This window comes from Pan troglodytes, chromosome 15 (genome assembly GCF_028858775.2).
Source record: "Pan troglodytes isolate AG18354 chromosome 15, NHGRI_mPanTro3-v2.0_pri, whole genome shotgun sequence".
In the NCBI taxonomy this organism is placed as follows: Eukaryota; Metazoa; Chordata; class Mammalia; order Primates; family Hominidae; genus Pan; species Pan troglodytes.
In genome coordinates this window covers 61,012,692-61,040,080 of record NC_072413.2, presented here as the reverse complement: position 1 = coordinate 61,040,080, position 27,389 = coordinate 61,012,692, and the positions used below count along the sequence as shown (strand labels likewise).

The 27,389-nt window shown below is 38.3% G+C and overlaps 1 protein-coding gene across 1 annotated transcript in view; it reads left to right on the top strand.

The window, feature by feature from the left end:
* Positions 1 to 5,640: 5,640 nt before the first annotated feature.
* The window catches only part of KCNH5 (potassium voltage-gated channel subfamily H member 5), a 343,538-nt gene continuing 321,789 nt past the window's right edge, over positions 5,641 to 27,389 (top strand). Inside the window, exon 1 of the mRNA XM_016926190.4 lies at positions 5,641 to 6,686. Coding sequence (XP_016781679.2) covers positions 6,614 to 6,686 — 73 coding nt within the window. The 5' untranslated portion in view covers positions 5,641 to 6,613. The remainder of the gene's footprint in view (positions 6,687 to 27,389) is intronic.

Below are 27,389 nucleotides of genomic sequence, written 5' to 3'. Positions count from 1 at the left end.
TATCAGAGTTTTCTATTTCAGAAAGCTGGATGCAAGATTCTCCACCTGTACTATCTCATTTAATTCTTACCTCAACCATATGTGGTAGGCATTATTAAGTTTTTTACAGAAAAAAAACCCCTGAGGCACAGATAAGTTAATGAAAATGCATGCTGAGGTTACAGCATCAGTATTCAAAACCAGTCAGTCTAAGGTAGGAGAATGTTTCAAGAAGAAAGGATTAGTAATAGGCTCAAACATCATAGGTGGGTAAAGTAGATTAGCAATGAAATTGCCTCACTGGATTTGGCAATTTAAAAATTACCTTTGGGGAGGCAACTTCAGGAAAACAGTTGAAAGGAGGCCAGTTTGTTGGGGGTTAAGGAGTGAATAGGAGGCAAGAAAGTGGAGACACCTATCACAGACTTCTCAGAAGATTGACCATGAAGAGATAGGAGAGACAGAGCCAAATCTTGAGGGAAATAACAAGTTAAGAAAGCATTTTTAAAGCATGTTAAATGTCAAAGTGAGGAATGAGGGGACAGTCAGTAAAATGAGGTCTCCAGAGGCCCAAACGAATAGGATCCAGATCAGTGATGGAGGGATGGTGAGAGAAATTGCTTTCTATTTGTTTGGAAGAAAGAAGAAAAGGAAGAGAGAACAATGGCAGGAAGTCTAAGAATTGACATCATGACCTGTTTTCTACGAGTGATCTTCTGAGACTGGGAGGTGAAAAAGTGATGACGGAGGTGTGAAAAGAGACAAGATGCTTTGAGAAAGCTACAGCAGATAATGGAAAATGCAGCTGATCAGGATGTACAGAAGGATTGGGCTGTATTGAGAAGGTCAGGTTGAGTTAGGAGGCTTTCAATTTATGGTGCATTAGTCTGGGAGGTTTTGTGGTTCTCTTCTGGGCTGCTCAGCAGATCCAAGTACACAGAAACTCACAGCTTCATGTAATAGAGCCTTTGTGGGAGAGGTGAAACTGAAGGTATGATCCTTGGGAGCTGAGGATTTTGATACAGTATTGAAACCCCAGAGATTCCCATAGGATGCAGCCTTGTTCTAGGTCAGTGGTTCTAAACCTTGATACATATAGAAATCACGGCCGTGTGCAGTGGCTCATGCCTGTAATGCCAGCACTTTGGGAGGCCGAGGCGGGCTGATCATGAGGTCAAGAGATCAAGACCATCCTGGCCAACATGGTGAAACCCCAATTGTACTAAAAATACAAAAATTAGCTGGGTGTTGTGGTGGGCGCCTGTAGTCCCAGCTACTTGGGAGGCTGAGGCAGGAGAATTGCTTGAACCCAAGAGGTGGAAGTTGCAGCGAGCCGAGATTGCACCACTGCACTCCAGCCTGGTGACAGAACAAGACTCCATTAAAAAAAAAAAGAAGAAGAAGAAGAAAAAAAGAAATCACCTGGGGAACTTTAAAAAAAAATAGTAATGCCTGTGTCTCATCCTTTGGAATTTTGATTTATTTGGTCTAGGCTGTGGCTTTGGGATTCTTATAAAGTCTCCAGGTGACTGTAATGTGCAGTCAGGATGGAGAATTATTGTTCCTCTGATCTCCTGTTCCCAAAGCAAGTTAATAACCTGTACCAGCCAGGATAGATAGACTAGGTTATGGCACAGTAACAAATAGTGCTGGATTGTCAGTATCTTGACACAACAAAGGTTTATTTCCTGCTTATATAATGTCTACTGAGGTCTAGGCAACACTTTTGGGCAGGTGTTCTCCTTGTATTTCTTGGCATTCCCTAGTCACTGAGGCAGGGGAAGAGGAAGATGAGAAAATAAGTCCTGGTTCTTAGATGCTCACCTGGAAGTAACACCCTTTCCCTCCATTCCTATCTCATTGACCAGCATTAGTTGCATAGCCACACTGATTTCAAGGAGCAGGAAAAGGCAACTGGATATTGGTGAACCTTAGTAGTGACCACTATCTAGAGGCTTCACTGTAAATGAAAGTTGAAGGGGAGGAAAAGGCTCATGTATTTACTTTCAAACACTTACATAGTGCTTATTACCTGTCAGATATTGTCTGCATTGCTTTCAAGTAGGAACTAACTTAATCTCCATATCAGCACTATTAAATAGGTAATTATTATCCCCATTTTATAGAAAGGGATGTTGTGCTTAAATAACCTGCCCTGGGTCATATAGCTAGTAAGTGGGAGAGGCAAGATTAAATTCTAGGTAGTCTGGGTCCACAGTCCAAGCACTAGGTCTCTCTAGTCTGCTTTCTCTCAACTTCGATCCTGAGTGGGGGGGAGCAGAAAGGAGGAAAGGTAGAAGATATGGGTGTAAATGTGGGATTTGGTGCATGCAAAGGAATTTAGTAATGTTTGTATGCTTCACTGCTAGAGCTGGGATAGGACTTTGTGGAAAGGCATGCAGTGAGGTTTAGGGAGTTAAAAATGGAATGGAGTGATGCTGCTGCTAGTGAGGCCAACCTTGGAGGCCATGATAGGGAATCACTTTTGCCCCTTTCCTGTTTTCCTTCTTCCCATCCCTCCATCAGAGCCACCCATTTAGCATCTACATACAGGTTGTAACTTGGAGCTGTACTGAGGTTTGCTCAGAAACAGAAAGCAGGAAACAGGGTAAAAATTTCCCGAGAAAGTAGTGGTTGGATCATTTGCACAAAAGGGATCAAAGAGTAAGTCCAACTGTACCTATTTGTAATGCATTTTTGAAAATTTACATATAATTACAGCTACTGTCAAGTAAACTATATTAGAAAATCTTCAGAGGAGGGGTATTTGATAAAAGAGTCCTTCAGTGAATCAGTAGTAATTCCAAATCATCACTTCCTACATCAGTTTTCTAAGCCTTCTCGTTTATATTGGTTTCGGTTAGACTAGAACACACCTGCAGTTCACTCAGCCAGCTTCCATTCTGCTGTGATTTAGGAGTCAGTGAACACTTCTGGGGATTGGAATTCTTGGTTATCACAGACAAGGTCTAATTACCATACCTGGAGGGACAGAAGAAAAGAACAAATGATTCTGTTTTAAAATGGACTTTTGGCAACATAACAAAACGAAGCTTTGTCTTTGTGTGACATTGAAGCTTTCTAATTCCTATCTCTCTCATCTGTTAAATCTTGAGGTTTGTTCCCCACATACGGAGTCTGTAACACACTTTTAAAATGATGTATTAGCACCTTGTTGCAACTGGCCAGCATATTCCTTAGGGCCAGTCAATCTATATGATGCTGCTACTCTATTTTGCTTGACTCTATTTTGATTGGGAACAGTTGCAAGTTGTTGCCAAGGGTTTCTCTTCTTTCATGGGCTGCAAAATCATCGATGGCAATAGAGATCCTTGATGTTGCTGGTTGTTACCACACTAGCCTAAGATTAGGTTATTTTCTATTATTTGCAAGGAGCTCTGGCTACAGGGTCAGGAGACCTGATTCTAGTCTCAGTGCAGACTGTTCTAAAGCACTGTGTCATCTGGGACAGGATATTTCATCTCTCTGGGTCTTGGTTTCTTCCTTTATAAAATGAAAATTTAAACTAGAAGATTAAGAAAAGTGTGTAACCTTTTCACACTACACAGCTACATTTTTTACGATCATTAAAATAATCCAAACGTTATAATGCTATGGAGTTATTAGAAACAAAGAAGAAAGGATAAATATCATTTAATTGAATCTGCAGATGGGAATAAGAAAGTTCTACCAGTAATTTTGTGATTGTGTCTTAATGGAGTCCAAAAGAATTTCCTCTTTGGGAAATGTGAGCTAATACACCCACAGAGGAATGATTAGGAACAAGAATATATATACTAGATGGGAAATGCTGAGAACCTGAGATTTTAAATCAATACCCATAGGCGAGATGTGGGCAGCTGACGATGTGCAAAAGAACATATAGATTTGAAATATTCTCTGTTAATGATGATGGAATTATTATAGCATGCTAGAAGTCTAGAATAGCAATCAATGAATTATACATGTTTAAAAAATAAGTCTGTCTATTCACCAACCCAGCCAATGAATGACTGATTAGTTTAGGATCATTTCAACACAGGTCACAAAAGAATCGCTAGAGTGGGAAATTCAATTATGTGTTTAAGGCTGCTGTGGTGATGGTGGTTTCAGTTCTTCCCACCAACCGCAGGGAGGGAGTTGTAACCTGGCCGTATCTCTTGAGTGCTGCTGTGGCAAGCTCACTACGGATCCAATCTGCACCTGAGTCTCTTGTTATTTAACTAAACACACCTGATGTATTTAAAAGACATTTTAACTGTAAGGGGATAAGCTCCATGGCCAGCAGCACTTCCTGTGGAAAGCTAGAATAGCCTAGTGTTATTCCACCGAGTCTCTTGACTTTTTTTTTTTTTTTTTTTTGCATAAAGATTTTTAGCGGAATAAAATTGCCTCGTGTCAACCTTCTGGGTTTGCTCAGCTGCCTGGTCTCTGAAAATTTCAGAGAGGGAAAAAATGACCCCAAGGTAAAGGCTGGATCCTGGTTTTGCATTTAGCTGCTACAAGCGGTAGGCTTACCCAGTTGGGGAGAGGAGAGAAAGGGAGAGAGAGGTGGGGGGAGAGAGAGAGGTGGAGAGAGAGAGAAAGGGGAGAAAGAAGGGGAGAGAGAGAGGGAGAGGAGCGGGGGGGGAGGGGAGGGGAGGGGAGGGGAGGGGAGGCAAGGAGGGAGAGAGACAGAGACAGGCAGAGAGAGAGACAGAAAGAGAGAGATCCTGTCTTGAGGTCAGTGATTAGTAATCTAGGGGGTTCCAAAAGGGGACAGGTGCTGAGATGTGTACTTCCACCCCTGCCTGGGGATTCTCCCTGCTTCTGGTAATCTGACCTTGATAATTTCTAACGCAATTACCTCTCCTCTAGCACATTCTGACCCCAGCAAAAGGGGACGCACCCATCCAACTATCTTTTCGCCTTCAACACTGAAGACTTCGCTCTACCACCAACCGCTGACGCCGCGGCAGTGCACTTTGGTCCCCCACTCTTTGACCCTGTTTGCACAATCGTCCTTTCTCGACAGGCCCAGGTGCAGCCCCCAGAGAAGAGAGGAAGCCTTACGTGTATCATATTTACCTGGAGGGCTTGTTTAAACAGATGGGTCAACCCATTCCTCAGAGTTCCTGGTTCCCTAACTTTGGGGTAGAATCCACTAATTTGCATTATAAACAAGTTCTTAGGTGGTGCAGATGCGGATGCTGCCCGTCCAGGCCACTTTGAGAACCACCGCCTTAGATCAAGGAAGGTGCCTCAGTGTGGGCTCCTCTTTCCTTTCCATCTCTCTCCACCCCTTTCGCATTTATGCCATTTTCCTTTCTCTGTGACACATTCAGGCTTTTGGACTGTTTGTAACGGTGCCGCTGCTGTCCATTCTCAACGCCTGGAAATTGGGGGGTTTGTTAGAGGTGATTCGTGCCCTGCCCCACCCTGGCGCATCTTCGCCCCCACAGCCTTTACCGTTTTTCCATCGCTAACACTGCCCGCCTCACTCCCCCTCTCTCGGGTGTGAATTATTCACCCTCTTCCCCTACTCTTCACATCAAGTGCAACCTTTCCCGCAACTTTGCAGCGGTGGCGGGCTCGCGGCTCGCCTCCTGTGCTCAGCAGTCCTGGGGGAAACTCCCCTGGGCGGCCGCACGCTCCCCCAGACGCCAAGCCCGGCCCGGGTCGCAGGGGCCATTCCGGGCGCCGGCTGTGCGCTCGGACCTCAGGGCTCGCGCTCCCGCTCCGGGGTGGGGTAAGGGCGGTGTGGAAAGCGCCAGTGTTCAGGAAGGTTTCAGGCGCCGGAGCCCGGAGGGGGGCGGTAGCAGCGTCAGGTGGCTGCTCTGCGTCCCCGCGCGCCGCCCAGCCAGTCCCTGCCCTGCTCTCAGCCTCGGCTGGAGGGGAAGCCTGCCCGCACCTCCGCCCCGGGAGCCGCGTCCGCGCCAGCAGCCCGGATTCGGGATCCGAGCGGGAGACGCCGAGATGTGAGCCTCCGACTGGCCACTGCTCTCTCTGGCACCCTCTTCTCCCATTCCACCGGCCCGATTGGACAGCGATCGCTTGCCTCGATCTCCGGGGAGACGAGCAACCACCAGGCGCACAGCCCAGAAGTTGGGCTACGCTGTTCTGCCCGGAGCTCGCTGCGCGAGGGGGTGGACGAGGAGACCGGGAGACGAAGGCGCGGGGAAGGGGTCTCGGTCTGAGCTGAGGGGGATTGGGAGGGTGGGGGCTTGAGTTCCCTCTTGCGCTCCCCAGTAGGGGGGAGAGATGCAGAGCCCGCGCCCAGGCGCCGGCCGCCGCGGTAGCAGCCTCAGCAGCAGCCTCAGCATCAGCACCGGCGGGACAGCGACAGCGGGGGCGGCGCAGGCGCACTGTGCCCCGCGGAGCCTGCAGTTCCCGAGCCCCGTGTGCGGCACCGCCACAGTCTGGGCAGCGGCGGCCGGGGGAGCGCTACTACCATGAACTGCCTGGTCCTCCTCCCCAGAGCTGCTCATCCGGGTCGGGCTGGAGACACAGTCAGGGGACCCCGTCGCCGCCGCCGCGCCCCCTCTTCTTTCGGCTCAATCTTCTCTTCCACCTTTTCCTCCTCTTCCTCCACCTTCTTTGCCTGCATCCCCCCCTCCCCCGCCGCGGATCCTGACCGCTGCTCTCCAGACCCAGGATGCCGGGGGGCAAGAGAGGGCTGGTGGCACCGCAGAACACATTTTTGGAGAACATCGTCAGGCGCTCCAGTGGTAAGGAGAGTTGTAGTTCAGAACACCCCCACCTCCATCCCGCCCACACGCGCCCCCCATCCTCCCCATCCCATCCCTCTCCCAAGGAGGGAGGGGGATGCAGGCAGCCTTACCTGGTGGTTTCATTTACCAGTTGGGCTGGATTTGGGGTGGGGTGGGGTGGCAATGAGATGGTGGGGGAAAGTTAGTTGCATCCCCTTCCTACCAGACAGACTCACCCCCTCCCACCTGTCCAGAGCCCAGAACTGGAGGAAAGAAAGGGGTTGGATAGGGTGTAGGTACATCTGGAACATAGAGTTGAGTTTTGCTTTTATCTTTCTTGTTCTTCCTTCTCCCACATTTTCCCCCAAAGTGAGCAGCAGGGACTGACCAAATTCTGAGTTAATCTCAGTGGAAAGGTTTCCCTCAAGTTGGGAATGGCTGCGAAAGTGGCTACTTAACAAGATTTAAATCTCTGGAAAGGCTTTTGGCCCTCGTGGTCACTGGGAAAGGTGCTTTGTGCTGGGGAGAGTAGTTGAGGTTGAACCTAAGAAAGAGTTCAGTGCTTGCAAAATGGGAAGCCAATTACTGTGGACAAATTGGTGCTTAAAGTTTCTTCTTGCTATGTTTTTCACTGTACATTCATCTATATATTTCGTTTGACTTAAACATGAGAAACGTAGAAGTGAAGCAGTAACTATTGTGCTTTTAATGCAACTAGAAAAAAATCAAAAAGATGCCATCCTACCTTGCTACTGACGTTAAAGTTTTCTTGCCTTAGTGTGTCTTTAAAATACCATCCATTTATACATTCATTTCCTACAAGATATTCTGGATGGGAATGGTTATATATTTCCACATTTTAAGACCTTATAAACTTTGCATCTTACTGAAATCTGCGTTTTCTACTTGTTTTTAATTCTTTTGTATAATTTTAAACTTCATAAGTAAGATATGTTGAATATCTTTTTAAGTTTTTCCTTCAGAGGCTGTTATTTTGACATCTCTTGCTTGGAGAATAATGAGAAAGACATTTCTGTATATGGAGTACAGTAGAGCTTGGAACAAAGCAATGGAAATACTCTATGCAGTTCCATAGTGCCTTGTTTATTCATTCATTGAAACAATATTTATTTGGGTGCCTTATACCATAGATACTCTGTGGTTTCTTGGGATTAAAAAAAAAGTAATTAGTACACATCCCCTCTTCTTAAGAGGCTCCCTGCCTAGTTGGAGGCACAGGGAAAGACAGAGGCACACTGAAATATCAAATAATTAAATAAATAATGCTTTCCCTAAATGGTAGATTAGATTATACTAATTCTTAGATTAGAATCTCTTTTAAGACTAGGCTTGTAAATATTTCCTCTGATTTTGAGACTAATTGTATTTAAGTGTTTCAAAGTATTTTCTCCAAATATCTGACTTGTTATTTGTTTTTAATTTGAGGTTTTAAACTTTATTTCTTCGTTTTGGCCAATGCCTGAAACAGTAAAAGTCTAAAGCAGTAGTGTTGTATTTGGGTCGGAAAAAATAGCGAATAGGGTCTGGCCTAATATTCTTTTAAATACCTGTATATTTTTTAGTTATATAAATTCATAATGGTAGGCAATTTTTATTCTTATACATTACCTTCTTGTATTAAGATTATACTAAACCTATAATACAAGGGGATATTACTCTTAAAACAGTTTGGGGAAAATGTGTGGATTATTGGAATTAGTTAAGTATACAAGTCTTCTTTCAGCTTTCTCATCCTCTTGGGTTATTTCAACTTCACGCAATTTGGTCTATGAGAGGACTTCTCAGAGAAGGCCTTAAAACATAAAATCTGCAGGATTACGATTGCTCTGCTTTATAAAGAGAAAGAACATGAGAATCCCTTGACTAAACTTTATTAATATAGCAACTGTGGTTGAAGCTTCTTATACAGACTATGAAACTATGAGATAGTTTTTTGAATTTTTAAAAATTGTACATATACTATGAAATGAAGATTTACCTTAGGTGGCTTAGAAATGTCTGTTTCTGTTGCCTCCATTTTGTATCTACCACTCAAATTAATGAGAATTTTATCTTTTTTACACTTCATGTTCATAATCGTTTCATTGGTTAAATGTTTCTTTCCTGGACAATACCAAGTGAAAATGAAAATTTATCTGTTTTGGCACTTAAATGCCACCTCTAATTGCCTATGGCTAACTTTGAATACCACTACTCAAAGACCCTGAACTGTTTGAAGTTTGTTAGATAGTTGTAGTGAGTATATATGCAGGTGTGTGTGATAAATACTGAAAAGTCTCAGTACCTCTTTTATAGGCAGAACCTCAGAAATTGAGAATTATGGTATGAAATTGGTGTACACATTCACGGGGGAATATCCCGCAGTTGTCATTTGTATATGATTTGGCAGAGAAATAGAAAAATTTATCCTGAGAAATTGTTTAATTGAGACTAATAGAAAATTCCCTTCAGGATTCTCACAGATGGATCAGGTTTGTCACTTTGAAGGTTTCATTATTCACTAACTTAACAACATTGAAAGTGAAGTGTTGGCAGAGGTTTAGCAGGAAGAGGAAGAATAGAACCCAGCACTCCCAATCTATTTAACAATTGAAGAAACAGAGGCTGGCCTTGTCTTTTTACCTGAACCCCAAGAAAAGCTCTTTCTGATACAATATCATTTTCTTCTTATGAAAAGGTCAGATCTTACAGTGAGAGTCAGCCAAACATAGACATAGATATAGAGAGATACCCAGATAATACACAGGCACATAGGTAAACACTCAGCTGGTCAGGCATCCACCCAGAAAACTGAAAAGAGGAATATCCTACTTCTTCTTTTTTAGGATTTGTCTGTAAAGTGTGTCCACCACCCTACAGACACAGAGGAAGCAATCTAACTCTTTTTCTCTGTCTTGCACACAAGGAGCAAAACAGAGATGTAGGAAACAAAACAAAACAAAACACACAGAGCAGAGAGAAAGGGGTGGGGTGGGGGAGAGAGAGACAGATTATGGGACATGAAAGGGAAATGGACACAAAGAAAATGTCAGACATGTATTTGTCCATGGGTATCACCAATGAACTGAAATCTCAGCCAGTTACAAATTTACCAGAACATTTTTTGATGATGTGAAACAAAAAACAAGAAGTGTGGCATATTTGAATGTCAATTTTATACCTGAGGATTTCTTAATAAAGTTCCAAACTCCTTAGATGCAGTTTCCCAGAATAACGGCGCTGCATTCTGTACTCCAGAGTGGCAACTATAACCTATGCTATTATTTCACACCTCTTGAGACTGGATTTTTATTTTCCTTATTTAGTTGACTCAGTCTGTTATAAGCGAACATTGCAAGTTGTTACTGGTGATTCAAAGTCTATAAAACAAAATAATGAGGGCCATTGAGTAGGATGGACACACACACACTTTATAGCCAAATCTCAAAAGAAGCAAGGAATTCTTTTTGGTTTAAAGAAAAAAGATAAGATCATTTCTAGACAAAAGGAATTATAATAATTCTTAGCATGTGATTCTAGTAAATATAGAGAACATTATTACTCTAAGAAGTTGTAAAGTTTAAAGTATAAATGCTGTAGGATGGCTTAGACAAATTTTTGGCTAGTACGATCAAAATAAGCCATTAGTAAGGGAAGGTTTAGAGGACTATGTGGTGAGTTCATTACAGCTGAGCAATGTCTCCCAGAAGGCCCCTGCCTCAAGGGCTTACAGACTAGATTTGTGTCTAGAACATTATTAGGATACCTTCCTTTATTTAAATTTCAATTATTTATGCAAACTATTAATCTAAATTGGGCTCTAGGGAGCAGTAAACTTGTGGGTAGAGGTTAAGTATCTGGAAGAAAGTAACTGTTTTTAGGACTTTTAGGTTAAAATTTAGATTCAAAAGACAAAAAATATTTCAAAGACCTTCAACCTGATTTTGTCTTTGGGCAGCACATTTTACTCATATGTTGTCTTCAATTCCTTAGCAAATAGGCAGACATGATTAGTTTGAGTGACAGTAAGCTAGATTGCTATTTTGAAAATTATAACTACAAATTAATACCTTTTAACTAGAAATTATTATTATTTAATATTTTAAGCTTTATGACAAATTGGAAGTTTATTTTAGTTTTGTGGAAAACTAGAAGTGTTTTTCTTTTTGGGGAAAAAGGGGGTTCAGGAAAGAAGAAAACAGAGAAGGTAGTATTTTATGAACCACTTACCTTTCAAGAGAAGAAACTCAGTATCCTCAATTTTTCATTCTGCTTGAGATAGCTGGTTGCACAAGCACTTTTTTTTACTCAGCTATCTCTTACTTGTAGAAAAGTCCAAAATTATTTTCATGCTGTAATTGACCTTTGTACAAACTGAGGTCTTAAAATAAACCTATAAGAGAGGAAGCAGAACTAGTGATCTGTAAACAAAGCAAAAAAGGAATAATAACTTTTACAATTAGCCAATTTAAAAGAAATGATGGAAAACAAATGGACATTATTTTGGTGGTTGTTGTTATAAAGTTATTGACATTTTTTCTTGAAAGGTTTTCTTTAATATCTAAGACACTATTCAGGAAATACTGATAAAACCACACAGTGTTTTTGAAGCACTGGTTTACTCAGGTCTTATAATGTACCACTTTAACATTTAAAATATCAAAGAGGTTGAAATTATACTGACCACTTCCTAAATTATATTTATACATAAGCCACAAGATTGTCCCTTGCATTAGATTCCCACACTGTGTTATATAATGAATGCAGCACATTGCTGATAGAGGGATGCTTATTCTAAGATACTGTTATCTTCACTAGAAATTGCCCTCTTTGTTTATCTTTTGCTTGATTCCAGAAGTAGGATGTGTAAGACATCCATCTACCTAGGCACCTTGTAACTGACTTACTAAAAGGATCATATAAACATTATTTTTAATAGAAGGGCGTAGTTATGATTATTTTAATTGATAGCGACGGAGTAGATTTCCTAAAGAAGCCCTTTAGTTTAGTCAGTGTTTATCTTTTTCTTTCCTTGTGAGTCACAGCCGAGTTTCTTAGCTTGGAGGAACAATGCTTCTGCATTCTCCAGAGTGTAGCCTAGGAAAAGGTTGTGCTGTTCACCAAAGTACTGTAGTTAGTATTTACCACAAGAGGTCACTCTGGGTTCTGTCACAGGTGAACCAAGTAGTTAATATTTTTCTCTTTTTCTGTTCTCCCTCCTCCCCCTTCCCCCACCTTGCTTGCCACCCCCCAAATTTGACTGGGAGGGAGTCAATGTAGTTAGTTGGTGCTCTTGGAAGAAAATATCTAAAATGTAAGACATGCAGGAAAGTTAAGTGAAAAAAGGTATTTATTATATTAATTATTAGAATTTATTTTAGTTGACAGTGATCAACATTTTATAACTACACGAATGTGATATTGATAAAAATTGTTTCTGTAAAGAAATGGATTTAAATACATTTTAGACTAATAGAGCATTTTCTTTAGCAGATAAAATTTTATTGTAATACACAATTTCAGCATTTCATATACATACAGTATATGAAATATAAAGTCTTGCAGAAAAATGACCTGTACATAATGCTTCATATTGAGCCACTTCAACAGATTTTTTTCTCTATGAGACATCTTTATATAATTTATATTGAATTGGTGAAGTAGAATCAGTTCATAACAGTGCTTTAATTTTATCAAAAGATAGTTTACAGATTTATAGTTACTTCCTCAGGATGTTATGTAATCCTAGTATTTTATTTTTACCCAAATTTTAAAAATTAAATACAGAGCTAAATTGTTTAAAATTATTAAATAATATTTTCAAAGTTCTTTAAATTATTAAACTCCAAAAGACAGGATTGGGAGTAGACTGTTTAAAGAGGTTTTGTTTCCTCTTAGTCAGTAAATCTGTATTTTGGTTTAAGGCGATTCTTTTTTCTTTTTGGTGGGTTAGAAACCATATATCGAGAGATACTTTGAAATGTTCCACACAATATTGGTTTTAATGGGAAAAATTGAAATATGTCTTAAAGTACTTTTATAAATACAAGAGATGTGTTGTGAATCAGATAAACATGGATAACAAATCACAATCCAAAACCAGTGGCAATTATTGTTGTGGACATTGAGGTCAAAGAAAGTAGTGTTCTAGAAAGTATTGTAGAAAATGGACATTTATGAAACAAATTCCTTTACCAATAGCAAAGCAGAATGTAAAAAAATCCTCAGCATTTTCCACTAAATAGTCTAGCTTTATAACACATGACATGAGTCCTTTTCATCATTTAAAGATAATTAAAAAGAATCATTTAAATATTCCTATGTTATATAATATAGAAACTAATATATTAGAAAGGCTGAGTCTTGAAATATATTTGATCAAATGGAGAGAGTAATAACTATTGTCACATCGATCAGTGTGTATTTTAGACATCATTTTAGTGTTTGGTTATATGTGGATACTATTACCTAGTAAAGAGACATATTTATATACATTCTAGATAGTAGTTTGGTGATATATTAGGTTGACAAAAGAAAAAAGAGGAAAATTAATGAGCACAGTAATTTAGAAAGAAAGTGTGGTTAGAAAGCTATTGGAAATTTTATTGAAAATAGATTTCCCTCTCTCTTTGGGTCTGGTCCCATTACAGAAATATAACTATTAAGTACAAGGTCATATGGACCTCAAAAGATACGCAATTTGAGATCTGAGCTTATGTGCACAATCACAACAGCTTGTAGATATAAGGACATATAATTGGGAAGTCATGAAAATTTTGGTATATGAACTAAGCTCCCTGAGGATATGGGTCGTATCTTAAAAAGACTTTTATGTCCTCCACTGTGCAGAGCACATAGCAGTAAGTATTCGTTGAATAAATGCTTTTTTGATTTTTGTCTCCTAAAGTAACCAAGACCATAATTAATTATTTCCCCAAGCCAATGCTGATTAAATCTATTAAGTGAGCTTGAATAAGTAATTACATAGTTTAAACTATTTAGTTAATCAACGCATATATCTGAAAACAGAAACCACACTGCATAGGGCAAATCGGATGGTACTTCTGAGAGGATGAGAAAGGAATATAAAATGGATCCCATGTTCATTTCCTATTCCAAATTGAGGTACGGCTGAAATATTTTCTACCATTTTTGTTTCAATTGTCAAGAGCCTGAAAGCTGGACTATTTAACACCAGAAAGAACTGCTTAAAAATTTGTAGATTCTAACTAAATTATTTTAACAACTTTGCAGTTAGCAGTTATTGATGGTGAGTTTTATCCCTGGGAATCAATCCTTACCTGCTTAAGTACCTTCTGAGTGAGTTTTGCCTTGGGGAGCAGCTTACAGCCCTGTGCAGTATGCAGCAGAAGAGGAAAATGAGTTTTAGATTTTTAGAGACTGCAGGGCCAGCCTCAGGTTGCCATATCTAACTAAAAATTGAACAACTCACTTGGATTGAGGGGAAAAGTTAACCTTTGTCCTGATCTTTTCTGTAAGCCCTTTTTGGTCTGCTGGCATTTATTTTTATTTTTTAAATTTGGGGGCAAATTAAAGCACAATGAGTTTATTTTTATACATTTACAGCATTGAAAAAATAGAGGAGTTCCTCAATGGGGGTTAAAGAGTCTCAGAATAAAGACTCCGAAATACAACGCTGATCCTTTTGCTTGGCTCTCATGCCCTTTCTAGTTAATTATCCATTAATGCAACACAATTTTATTGAGTACCTACTATGTGCTAGGCAGGGATCTAGCACTAGGGATTCATAATGAACACAGTGACAAAAACAATGTTTCTCCTGTTTTTCTGTGGAGGGCATGTGCATATTTATAAGTTTCTAGAGGCCTGTATTAGAGTCCTGGCTCTGATACTTACTAGCTCGGTGACTTAACTTACTTGTACCTAGTTTCCTTATCTATAAAATACAAGTAATAATAGTACCTAGTTTATGGGGTTAGAGTGAGGATTAAGTTAGGCGGTACATGTAAGTACGGAGAATGGTGCCTGGCACATAAATAAGCATTATATCATGCCAGTAGTTATTACTATCATTTAGTTGTTTAAATATTTGAATGCACTTTCTATAGTTGATGTTTTTAATTCTTAGTCACCATTTCCTTCTGCACCTCTTTTCAACTAATTTCTGCCTACTCCATAATGCTGAAAATTCCTAGAAAATTATAAGTGCACATTCTTCTCGTAAATCTTAAGATCTTTTCTTGATCCATATTTTTTCTGACTTTGCAAGGTTTGAAACTATATTCCCCTCCCCTCTCCACCATTCATCTTATAGCTATCATGAGCTTACAAGCCCCGCTGCCCTTTCTACTGGCTTCCCTTTTTGTTCCTCTCCTCCTCCCTCCTCTCCTTTTCCTTCCTAAAGAATGAGTTGAGTAGTCCCACAAGTTCTCCCTTCAACTTTCTTTCTTGCATCTCCATCCTACTTTTCAGGGAAAGTTTGTCTTCTGCCATAATTTAAACTTTATCTTCTCTGTGCCCCAGGTCTGTATTTCCAAAGGTATACAGGATTTCTCTTCTTGTACTACTCAAAAGTCATCTAAAACTCAGTGTAGGCAGAATAGAATTTATTTGCTTTTGGCCTCAGATTGACTTTTTTTTTTTTTTTGTATCTCCCGTTTCTATTCAAAGTGTCTTTAGTATTTTTGTTTTTTACTCTAGAAGTGTTAGGGTCATCTTTGACTTTCCATTCAGTATAATGTTAGTCTTACTTTCCAACTAGATTATCAATCCTTAGCTTTCTTTTGTGTCTCCTGTAAGTGCTGTGTGCAGAGTAAGTTAATTCATGCCCATTTACTATACTGACTCATCTTAAGACATGAAGCATGTTCATAACTGACATCATATACAGCCAATGTCTCTAACTGTGATGGACCAAAGAAAGAACTACAGGTCAGAAGGAAAGAGCTGCCTCATTAACTGACCTCAGAAACTAAAGGTCTCCAAGAGGGAGGAATGAAATGCGTGACATATTCCCCTTGCTCATTCCTAAAACAGCTTCTGTCTGTACTAGAGCAAACATCATCAAGGTAACCGGTAATCTTTCTGGAACTCTATGAGGGCATTTCCAAGGCTCACAGAGCAGTGCTCTCAACTGTGCTATCAGGCACAGTGCTGGGATGGAAAGAGCAAAGGTGTTGAGTTCTTGACAACACAGACTCCTGTCTAGCCCTTACTCCTGGTGACACACTGAGGCTCTCCAGAATTAGGACACCCACCTTACAGGGTTGCTCAGAAGATTTGGTGAAGCCACGGATGTAGTGGATCATCTCACTAAGGACTTACTCTAGATAAGGTAAGGTAGGGGAGATTTTTTTTAACCTGAAGAAAGCAAGAAATTAAGTAGTTGAGAATTTCCCAGCAGAAACTGGTGGATCTGAGCTTAAAAGCATTTGAGTTCAATTTACTAGGGGCTTACCTTGGAGAGAATACTAAACCCAAACAAACAACACACCCCTGTCCATCCTTGCCCCAAACAAAAACCTACTGCCTAGAGCAAAAGAAGTATCAGTTCTGCTTACTTCAATACCTGATAATTCTTGGACAAACTGAGGAATAAAGCAGAAACATCAGCCTCTTCTTATAACCATCCTAGTGAAATCCTGCCAAAGGAGAAATGAATTGAATTTGTAGCTCTGTAACTCTTTCTTGAACAATTAGCTCCTGTTACATAGAGTGTAGAAATTTAAAAACATACAGGAGAAAGCCTTAGAAAATTAACTGGATTGTGAATGCATTCAGAAAAGCCTCCTTCTGTTTTTCTATCATGTGTGCAGGTCGGACCAGCTTTTTAATTGAAGTTTTTCATCATTTATCTTGCCATTAGTGTTTAATTGCCATTAAAGGGTAACTTCAAAGAAAATATATAATCTCCTCAGAAAAGATGCAATCCATTTGCAAAAATCTTTATTTGTAGGATTTAAAATGATGCTTAAACATTAAATATATACTTTTTTCCTCTGATAAATACATCTTGACTGATTTAGCTTTTATTCCCCAAGATTATGTAACTAGCATAAGTCTTATGGCTTCAGGTATTTTAAGAAATTTCATTGCAATATAATTTAGTAAAATGTTATCATTATATCAGGGTGAAAGTTTTCTGTTGTATTATGATGCTATGCATCAAATAGGCCATTATTGCAATTATATTTTGCTTCTAATGATTCTGACCAGTTTACATTTTAGAAACTCATTTTTTCATGAACAAAACACCAACTATTAAAAGTAGAAACATTGAATTGTTAAACATTTTGTGGAGAAATCTTTTTTAATAGCAAAGTTGCTATTATTCCTACCACTAGAATTTCAGAAATATATGTTAAAGTATCTCATGCATTTTGAACCACTGTAGCTGGATGAAAAAATGAAGTTAATGCCATCAAAGAAACACAGACACTTAAAAAATGTACCTTTGATCGTGAAGGAGATAGAAAGTGGAAGCATATTTTTATCTTTCATGACACCTGAACAAGTTTGAATAAATTAACAGATATTTTTGCATATTTCAAACTCCTACAGTGATGGTCTGCTTAATGTTGCCAATATTATTGGGTAATAATTAGTGTCACTGTGGAAAGTACAAAGTATGTCTGCACATTTGCTATATTGCTAGAGGATTGTTGTAGGATACAGGTGTATTTTGTAAGAACATGAAGGAGACCAGCCTTACATTCTGTCATTGACATAGAAATGGGCAGTGCACATACAACAAATCAACATTGTGGATGTGGGCATGATTGTGCTTTTGTTTAGCCATCTGTACCAAGATTTTATTTAACCCAAATACAATTGCTATATATGCCTCAGATTTTTCCACTATTACTGTTCTATGAAACTTAAATAGATCTATAGGTATCATTCATCCAGAAGACACATTTAAAAAATAATACAGGCTGGGCGCCGTGGCTCATACCTGTAATCCCAGCACTTTGGAAGGCCGAGGCAGGCGGATCATGAGGTCAGGAGATCGAGACCAGCCTGACCAACATGGTGAAACCCCGCCTCTACTAAAATACAAAAAATTAGCCGGGTTTGGTGGTGCATGCCTGTAGTCCCAGCTACTCGGGAGGCTGAGGCAGGCGAATCACTTGAACCCAGGAGGTGGAGATTGCAGTGAACTGAGATTGCGCCACTGCACTCCAACCTGGTGACAGAGCAAGATTCTGTCTCAAAGCAAAAAACAAACAAACAAAAATAATACAGACTGCATGATTTAAATTCACAAGTTTCTAGAGGCCATTCAAAGCACGGGAATATCTGCTTAGCAACACCCACCCCTTCCTTTTTTTTCTTTAACTTATTGCCAATTCCTTGAAAAAAAAAAATACCTGCCATGGTCCTTATCTACCTTCTTAACAATGTCTAAGAATTGCTTTATAACTATTTATTGACTGACTGTATGACTTTAAATAGGAAGCAGAATTTTTTATTTGATATATTCATAAAACATTTGTGAGTGTACAGTAATGAACAAATAGACATGGTCCCTGACCTCATGGAACTCAGAGTCTGGTAGGGGAGGTAGGCGTTCACCAAGCCTACATCAAATATATAATTACAAATTGTGGTAAGCATTTTGGATGAAAAGGGGAGGGTTTGATGGTCATGTGCAATGGGATCTAATTCCAATTGGGAGGCCTTTCTAAAGAAGTAATGTTAAATTGATACCTACAGTGAGAGGTAACAAGAGGATAAGTGGCAAGAAGAATATTTCAGGCAAAGAGAAAGCATGTGAACATTCCTAAGGAGAAAAAGAAAATGAATGGCTAAGTTTGTGAAGCCTAAACACCAGTGCGGCTAGATTGCCTTGGGTGAAACCAGAAGAAAGACAGGAGATAAGGGCAAGTGACAGTTAGGGGCCTGACTGTTCAGGGGAAAGATTTTGTGTTTTATTCCTAGTGCAGTGGAAAAACCTCAAAGTCCCAAAAGCTACTTCCGTAAGGGTTGAGGGGAGGAGGAGCAAGAGTGGGAGACCAGTTAGGTCTGGTCTCTGTGCAGTAGTCGACGCAAGATATGATGGTGGTCTGGCCTGGGATGGTAGTAGTGGAAATGGGGAGAAATGGATGTATCAGATATGTTTTGTTGGTAGAATTATTAGGATCTAGTAATGGACTGGATGACATGGATGAGGTGTGAAGGATGACTTCCAAGGTTTTGGCCCAAGCATTTGCGTGCAGATGGAGGTAGGGAAGATATCCTTGAGATGGGAAAAACTGGAAGAAGGCCACGCTTGGAATGAAACTCTAAAGACCATCTGCATCATCGCTGTCATCTAGCTCCCTTTTCATTCCCTTGAAGAAAAGAATAATGCAGCCAAAGACAGCTTAGCTTGATATAAGTGTGTACAGATGTGATTTCTGCATTCCATTTGCAGAGTTCAGAAAAGATCCGGGTAATTAGCTTGGACAGTCTGGTCATTCTTGTGGATTAGAAACGTGTAGTTTCAGATTTTGATAAGAAACTGATTTGGATAAGAAACTAAGTAAACTTTTGAATAAAACCAAAACCCCAAACTAAACCTAACTTTATAATAAATATTTGACAGTAAGCATTGTTGAAAAGGCCTCTGCAGCCAACTCCTTTTAGAAAACGTTAGTGATTGCTACATGGTTTTAATGGGTCACTTTTGCTTCAGATTTTCCTTCATAGGCATCGATTTTTGGAATGTGTGTTCTTTGAATGGGAGCACTGTGAAGGGTGGGTCGATACTTGGAGCTGCGACTGCCTGCACTGATTCTTCCTCACTGAAGCCCCAGTGATCTGGAAGAGCAGCTTGAAATAGCCCTCATCTGGGTTTGTAGTCTTGCCTGCACTTCGTTTCTGTTGGAAGAGCTGTGTGTTCCGGGGTTTGAGGGCTTTGAGAGCGAGAGCCGTGGTTTCTGGGTGGTGTCCTTCTCCAAAGTTAGAACTATATGAATACCGTCAGAGGGAAAATGCAGCTGACTTTCTTCACATGCCGTCCTGGATCTTGGCAAATCTATACATTAGTGAAAGTTTTTTTTTTTTTTTTTTGTGAAGTCCTTTTTCTTCTCAACTCCTCTCCATTTTCTTTGTTCCTCAGTACTCTAAAATTTGTTTGTGTGTCTTATTATTATTACTTAAAATACTTAAAAACTGCTAGTCCTCTGAAATATTTCTCTCTGGGGGTAATTGGCATAAAAAAGGTAAAAAGGAGAGGGAGCCAGAGGCTTAACCCCCTAAAAAGGTGTTCCACCCTTTTTTTCTACACGTCTTAAAAATTGTATATATATAAGGCCTGTAACATTGTTTTTATATACATATAAATAGTGAAATGATTATACAGTCCAGCAAATTAACCTATTCATAATCTTCCGTATTTACCCTTTTGTATGTGTGTGGTAAGAGCTAAAATCTCTCTTAGCAAATTTTCAGCATACAATACAATATTAGTAAGTACAATATTAGTAACTGTAGTCCTCATGTTGTGCATTAGATCCCTAGACTTATTTATCCTACATAACTGCCAGCTTGTATCCTTTGATTTCTCCCATTTCCTTCCCCTCCCCACCACCCTTGTTAATGTACATGAGATTTCTGGATCCGAGAAGGATATGATTTTCATGAAAACAAAACAAAAACCAGTCCAATCATGTTGGAGCAGCTCAGAGGAAATCATTTTTTTTCTCCTGGAATTACTATAGAAAGGGAGGAAACATCCCACATGCTCTTATATTGCCTTTATTGACTGAATATAACCTTCCTTTGTCCAGAATTTTTTATCAGCCAGGATTATTGATCCCATGATTTGTGTATGATCTCCTTTAGGAATTAATATGTACTAGTATTAACCTAAGTGTAGTTATTTTCCTGTTGTCTGAATAAATTGCTCTATAAAGAAGAAGTGCCTCCTTATATTAAAACAAAATAAAACAAAAACTTAGACAGCAGTTCAGAAATATAGTCTGACAGAATAGAAAGTCTTAGACAGGGAGGCCTGGTCCTGTCTTTTTCCCCTACTAGATACTCTTTTCCCCCTACTAGATACTCTTTTCCTATATTGGATGAGTCTTTAACTTTCCTGGTCTGTTTTCCCATCCCTAAAAGAAAGGAAAAGCAGAAGATGGGTGCATTTTGGGGTCACCTGAGGATCTTGTTAAAATGCAGGTTCTAACTCAGAAGGTCTGGGGTGCGTCCCAGGTTCTGCATTGCCAATAAACTCCCAGGTGACGCTGGCCCATACTTTGAGTAGCAAGGCACTGGATCAAAGTGTGCCAGACTTGGCTGAGCATGAGACTTACCTCTATGTCTGTATTTTTATATTCACCTCTGAGGGAGTCAATTCAGAGCATCTGCATTAGAATTTAACAATCTCTATTTTTGACATTCGTGACAAGATTCTATTGCAGCTGCCAGCATTTAGGAATTATTGCTCTAGATTAGTGCTTCTCCACCCTGGCTGCACATTAAAACTACCTGAAAGACTAAACAATAAGTATTGATGCCTGGGTTCCACTCAAGACCAATTGAAACAGAATCTTTGGCATGTGGGGACGGGGATGAATAACTCCTAGGTGGCCCCCTCTAATCTCCCTCAACTTTCACTCCACTCAACTGTGCAGTCAAGATTGAGAAACACTGGTAATAATCTCTAGGGGACCATTTGGAATTAAGGGTCTTTGATTCGTTTTTAACCTTCTAACCCTTGAAGAAAAAGTGCTTGTTTTATTTTATGTTCTTCTCTGATAGGATACTGCATAGTCTTGAATGAATATAATGAGTTGTTTTCAAGTCTTAGCCCCTTGTGGATGCATTCCAGAATCTGCTGACATGTGAAATTACAGCTTCTGAAATCCTTGCCTCCTGGTGGGGATAATGCCCTGGTTCTTAGGCACCTCATTCAGGACCATATTGTGTGTCTGATCCTTTGGAGATGGAATGTTTGTAAACATCTTTAAGGAATGAAACAATCTGGATCTCAAGGAAAGTTCAATTTTCCAGAATTCATGGCTCAAGGTCCTTTAAGAGCTGTGAGGACAAACCAGAACTGGTTTCCCTGTCAAGATTGGTTGATAAGAATGGGTGATGGTCACTGAAATTCTGGGCAATTTCTTTAAAGGCATCACGTTTCCAAAACTTCTAAACCCTCTCACTTTCTAGATTTGTAACTCATTTGTTTTCAAAGAAGTTATTCCTCTGTAATCAGATTTCTTTTCCTCAACATGTTTTAAAGCTAAAGGAAATTAAAATTTTCTGGGAAGCAATTTTAATTAATTTGCTATTCTGTTCTTAATATTTATTAATAATATATTTTTCATTTGTTGTAATAAGAATTTTCATGACTACAGGGAAATGCAACAGTTATATGAATATTTCATATACATAGAGAGTGTTTCAATGAATAGAGAAATTTCAAAAAGAAACCTCTGGATTGTTAATATTCAGCAATTTCTATCTAATTTAGCCTTAATTAAAAAATCTGTCTCCTCTCTTCTCATTTTTCTCAAGTATTTTATTCTGTAGTTTAGTTCTTAGTGATAAATACAATTTTATAGGTTTTGGTTTGCAGGGTCAACATTTAACAGTTTATTTTTTCTAGGTTCTTCTCTTACATATTTACATACATACATCCCTCCCACCACAAACACACCAAGATACCTCTGCATATACAACTCAGTAACTTAATCTTGTACATAATAGTAATAGCTTATAAATGCTTTTTGCTTTAATAGTTTATAAAGACTGCTTACTTTATTTAGTCTCCATAACTATCCAGAATGGTGGGTATTACTGTCGCCAGTTTGTATATCAGGCAACCAGTAGCCTAATTGAAACTCACCGGCTTTTTCGCAGAAACTTACTTGGTGGTACTGAGAAGGGAGAATATTTGGGTCAGGGCTCCTTGTGGTATATTGATTGTTAGAAATGTTTACCACTTGATAACATCTCATATAAAGTAGACTTAGCACCATGTCTGCTTTACTCAACTACGGTTTTATAAAACGTTCAGAAATGGTAAAAGCAGTTTTCATGTTTGTCCTCCATAAACTCAGAGTGCATATAGTTAAAATGCAATTATTAAGGCCTCGAGGTAAGGTCTGGTGAGCACAGTCCAATTACTTAACTCTTTGATGGTCTCAATTACTGGACTTAAACTTCAAGTATAAAGATGAATGGAGAGCTTATTTCCTAGACTACCTTTTTAAAAACTTTAAGTTGGTTTGTAAAACACTCTTTGAGTTGTTAGGTCTGAGGTCTAATTGACTATGTGAGCAAATACTTTAGGGTATACCTGGCAAATATGTGAATTGTCCATATTCTATATTATTGGTTAAAATGTAGATATTTTGAAAAATGGGATTGAAGAGAAAAGCAAAGTCTTAATTACCTACTTTTGATTCTAACTTCTGTGTTCTTCTCCCTAAACAACTCTGCTTCCAGTCTAACAGGAAGAGTTAGTTCTCCCTGCAGTGAGTTGCTTTAGGACTTTTCCTTCCTTCCTAGTCTTCCTACTTTTCCGTCTAAAGCAAAAAAAAGAGACAGAATTTCCTAGACTACTTAGGAAGAGTTTAAATTTGCAATTATTTCAGCCAAGAATTAGAATTTAAGGAACATGTGTTCTAGTTGCCACTTCTGACCTTGGGAATCTAGGCTTTGTGAGTCTGTGACTTATTGCCTGATGAGTGATCAGTAAAGGAAGAAATGAAGTTTTCCTGATTAGGGATAACATGTACAACATCAGGCCCAATACCTAGCATAGAGTAGGAGTCCACTAATGGTTGCTTTTGTTATTAATTTTGTTACTACACAGAGTTACTCAAGTGTAAGTGAAATAACATATTAACAGATGGGTAGTGATAGCTGGACCCTGCTGAGCTGGAGTCTGAACGTTCCCATTGTAGAGCTGTTGAAAATGGTATGATGGGGGCAGGGTAATGTTTTTAATGGCAGAGTTCATATGAAATAGTTAGAATGATCCAAATCCTAACAAATGTCTTGAAAACTAGTCTGTTTATAAGAGAGAGAGAGAGAGAGGTTTGTAAAGCCTTTGCAGAGTTGTTTAAAGCATGCTTTTAAAATTGTAAGGTACACCCCTTCATTGGGCTATGAAATTGATTTAACAGGTCTTGATTAATGCACCCAAAATTGAAATAGGTTAGAAATTGTAGAGTACCTCTCATGTAGTGAGTAAATGTAGTCTGAGAAATTTTCTCAATTGTGTATTGTGTATATACATGTCTGCACATATGTATATACACTTGAGTCACTATGTAAAAATTATTTCTTACTATGAGCTTTAATAAAAAAAGTTTGAAAAACACTATTTGTTAGATCAGCCGGCCCTTAATGTTTACGGTCTTTCTTTTTTAAGCCTGTGGGGTCCTTTTTCCTAGAATACTAGCAATTCATTCAACCAATAAATAATTACTATATTGCAACACTTTTCTTAAAATTTTTTTTAAAAAATCAACAAGTAAAAATTGAATATGTTTATAGTATACAATAAGACTTTACCTTTCTCTTCAATACCATTTTTCAAAATATCTACATTTTAATCAATAATATAGAATATGGACAATTCAAGTATTTGCCAGGTATAGTATACCCTAAAGTATTTGCTCACATAGTCAATCAGACATAACAACTCAAAGAGTTTTTTTTTTTTTTTCAAACCAACTTGAAGTTTTTAAAAAGATAGTCTAGGAAACATAATGCTTTGATATATGTCTACATTGTGGAATGGCTAAGTCAAGCTATTTCATATATTCATTACCTCACTTGTCACTTTTATTTTTTGCAGTGAGAACACTTAAAATCTCCCTTGGAGATTTTCAAATATACAATATATTGCTATCAACTGTCATTAACCTGATATATAGTAGATCACTCAAACTTATTCCTTCTGTCTAACTGAAATTTTGTGTCCTTTGACCAACATCTCCCCAGTGTCCCCACCCTTCAGCCTTTAGTAGCCACCATTTTTCTCTGTTTCTATGAGTTTGACTTTTTTTACATTGCACATGTAAGTAAGATCATATGGTGTTTTTCTATGTCTGACTTATTTCGCTTAAAATAATGTCCTCCAGGTTCATCCATGTTGTCACAAATGACAATGCTCCTTTCTTTTTAAAGGCTGTATAATATTTCATTAGGCATATATACCACATTTTCTTTATTCATCTGTTGATTGGCACTTAGGTTGATTCCATATCTTAGCTACTGTAAATAGTGGAGCAATAAACATGAGCATGCAGATAGCTCTTTGACATACTGATTTAATTTCCTTTGGATATTTACCGAGTCGTGGAATTGCTGAATCATATGGTGGTTCTATTTTTAATTTTTTGAGGAACCTCCATACTGTTTTCTATAATGGTTGTACTAATTTATATTCCTACCAGCAGTGTAGAAGAGTTCCCATTTCTTGGCATCTTGGTCAGCTGTTATCTTTTGTCTTTTTGATAATAGCCATTCCAGTAGGTATGAGGTAACATCTTATTGTAGTTTTAATCTGCATTTCCCTGATGATTAGTGATGTTAAGCTTTCTTTCATGTAACTGTTAGCTCTTTGCATTTCATCTTTTGAGGAATGTCTATTCATATCCTTTGCCCATGTTTTAATCTGGTTATTTGTTTTCTGACTATCAAGTTGAGTTTCTTATATATTTTGCATATTAACCCCTTATATGTTTGGTTTGTAGATATACTTTATTACTCTATACGTTGTCTCTTCACTCTGTTGATTGTTTCCTTTGCTGTACAGCTTTTTAGTTTGATGTAATTTCATTTGGTAATTTCTGCTTTAGTTACCTGTGCTATTGAAGTCAGACCCAAAAAATCTTTGCTCAGACCAATGTCTTGTAGCTTTCCTTCTATGTTTTCTTCCAGCAGTTTTATAGTTTCAGGTTTGATGTTGAAGTCTTCAATCCATTTTGAGTTAATTTGTATATATGGTGTGAGATGAGTGTCTAATTTTATTCTTCTGATGTGGGATATCCAGTTTTCCCAACATCCTTGATTGAAGAGATTGCCCTTTCCTCATTGTATGTTTTTGGTATCTTTGCTGAAAATCAATGGTTTATAAATGTGTGGCTTGATTTCTGGGCTGTCTATTATGTTTTATTTGTCTTTGTGTCTGTTTTTATGCCAGTACCGTGCTGCTTTTATACTATAACTTTGTAGTAGATTTTGATATCTGGTAGTATAATGACTCTGGCTTTGTTCTTTTTGTTCAAAATTACTTTGGCTATTGGGGTCTTTTGTGGTTCCAGATGAACTTTAGGATTTTTTTTTTCTATTTCTGTGAAACATGTCTTTGGGGTTTTGGTTGGAATTACATTGAATCTGTGGATTGCTTTGGGTAGTATGGACGTTTTAACAATATTAATTCTTCCATTCCATGAACACAGGATATATTTCCTTTTATTTGTGTCTTCCTCAGTTTCTTTTATCAATGTTTTGCAATTTCCAGTGTATAGATCTTTCACCTTCTTGGTTAAATTTATTCCTAAGTACTGTTTTTTTTTTTTTGTTACTATTGTAAATGGTATTGTTTTCTTGATTGCTTTTTTGGATAGTTTGTTGTTATAGAAATGTTTTTCATATGTTGATTTCATATCCTACAACTTTACTGAACTTGTTTATTAGTTCTAACAGTTTTTTGGTTGAGTCTTTAGTTTTTTTCTAAATATAAGATCATATTGTCTGCAAAAAGAGACAATTTAACCTCTTTATTTCCTATTTGGAAGGCTTTATTTCCTTTCTCTTTCCAGTTGCTCTGGCTAGGATTTCAGCTAGAAATTGAATAGAAGTGGTAAGAACAGGATCCTTGTCTTGTTCCTGATTTTAGAGGAAAAACTTTCAACTTTTTATCATTGAGTATGATGTTAGAGCTTGTTATCGCCTTTATTGTGTTGAGGTACATTACTTCTATACCTAATATGTTGAGAGTTTTTAATCATGAAACAATGTTGAATTTTTCAAATGCCTTTTCTAAATCTATTGAATCAATATTATAGTTTTTGTCCTTCATTCTGTTAATGTGGTCTATCATATTTATTGATTTGCATATATTGAACAATCCTTGCATCTCAGGAATAAATACCACTTGATCATGGTGAATTATCCTTCTATGTGTTGTTGAATTTGGTTTGAAAATATTTTATTTAGGATTTTTGCATCTATGTTCTTCAGGGATACTGGCGGATAATTTTGTATTTTCGTAGCTTCCTTGGCTGGTATCAGGGTAATGCTGGCCTCCTAAAATGAGTTTGAAAGTTTTCTCTCCTTTTTAATTTTTTGGAAGAGTTTGAGAAAGATTGAATTAGTAAGCAGTGAAAGTATCAGGTTCTGGGCTTTTCTTTGACGGGAGAATTTTTGTTAGTGATTAATCTCCTTATTTGTTATTGGTCTATTCAGATTTTCTTTTTCTTCATGATTTAGTCTTGGTAGGCTCTATGTGTCTAGAAATTTATTTCTTCAAGATTAGACAGTTTGTTGGATTTTAATTGTTCATAATAGTTATCTTATGATCCTTTGTATTTCTGTGGTATCAGTTGTATTGTCTCCTCTTTGATTTCTGATTTTTTTGAGTCTTCTCTCTTTCCTGAGTATAGCTAAAGGTTTGTCAATTTTGCTTATCTTTTCAAAAAACCAACTTGTAGTTTCACTGACCTTTTAAAATTGTTTTTCTAGTCTCTGTTTCATTTATTTCTGCTCAAATCTTTATTATTTCTTTCC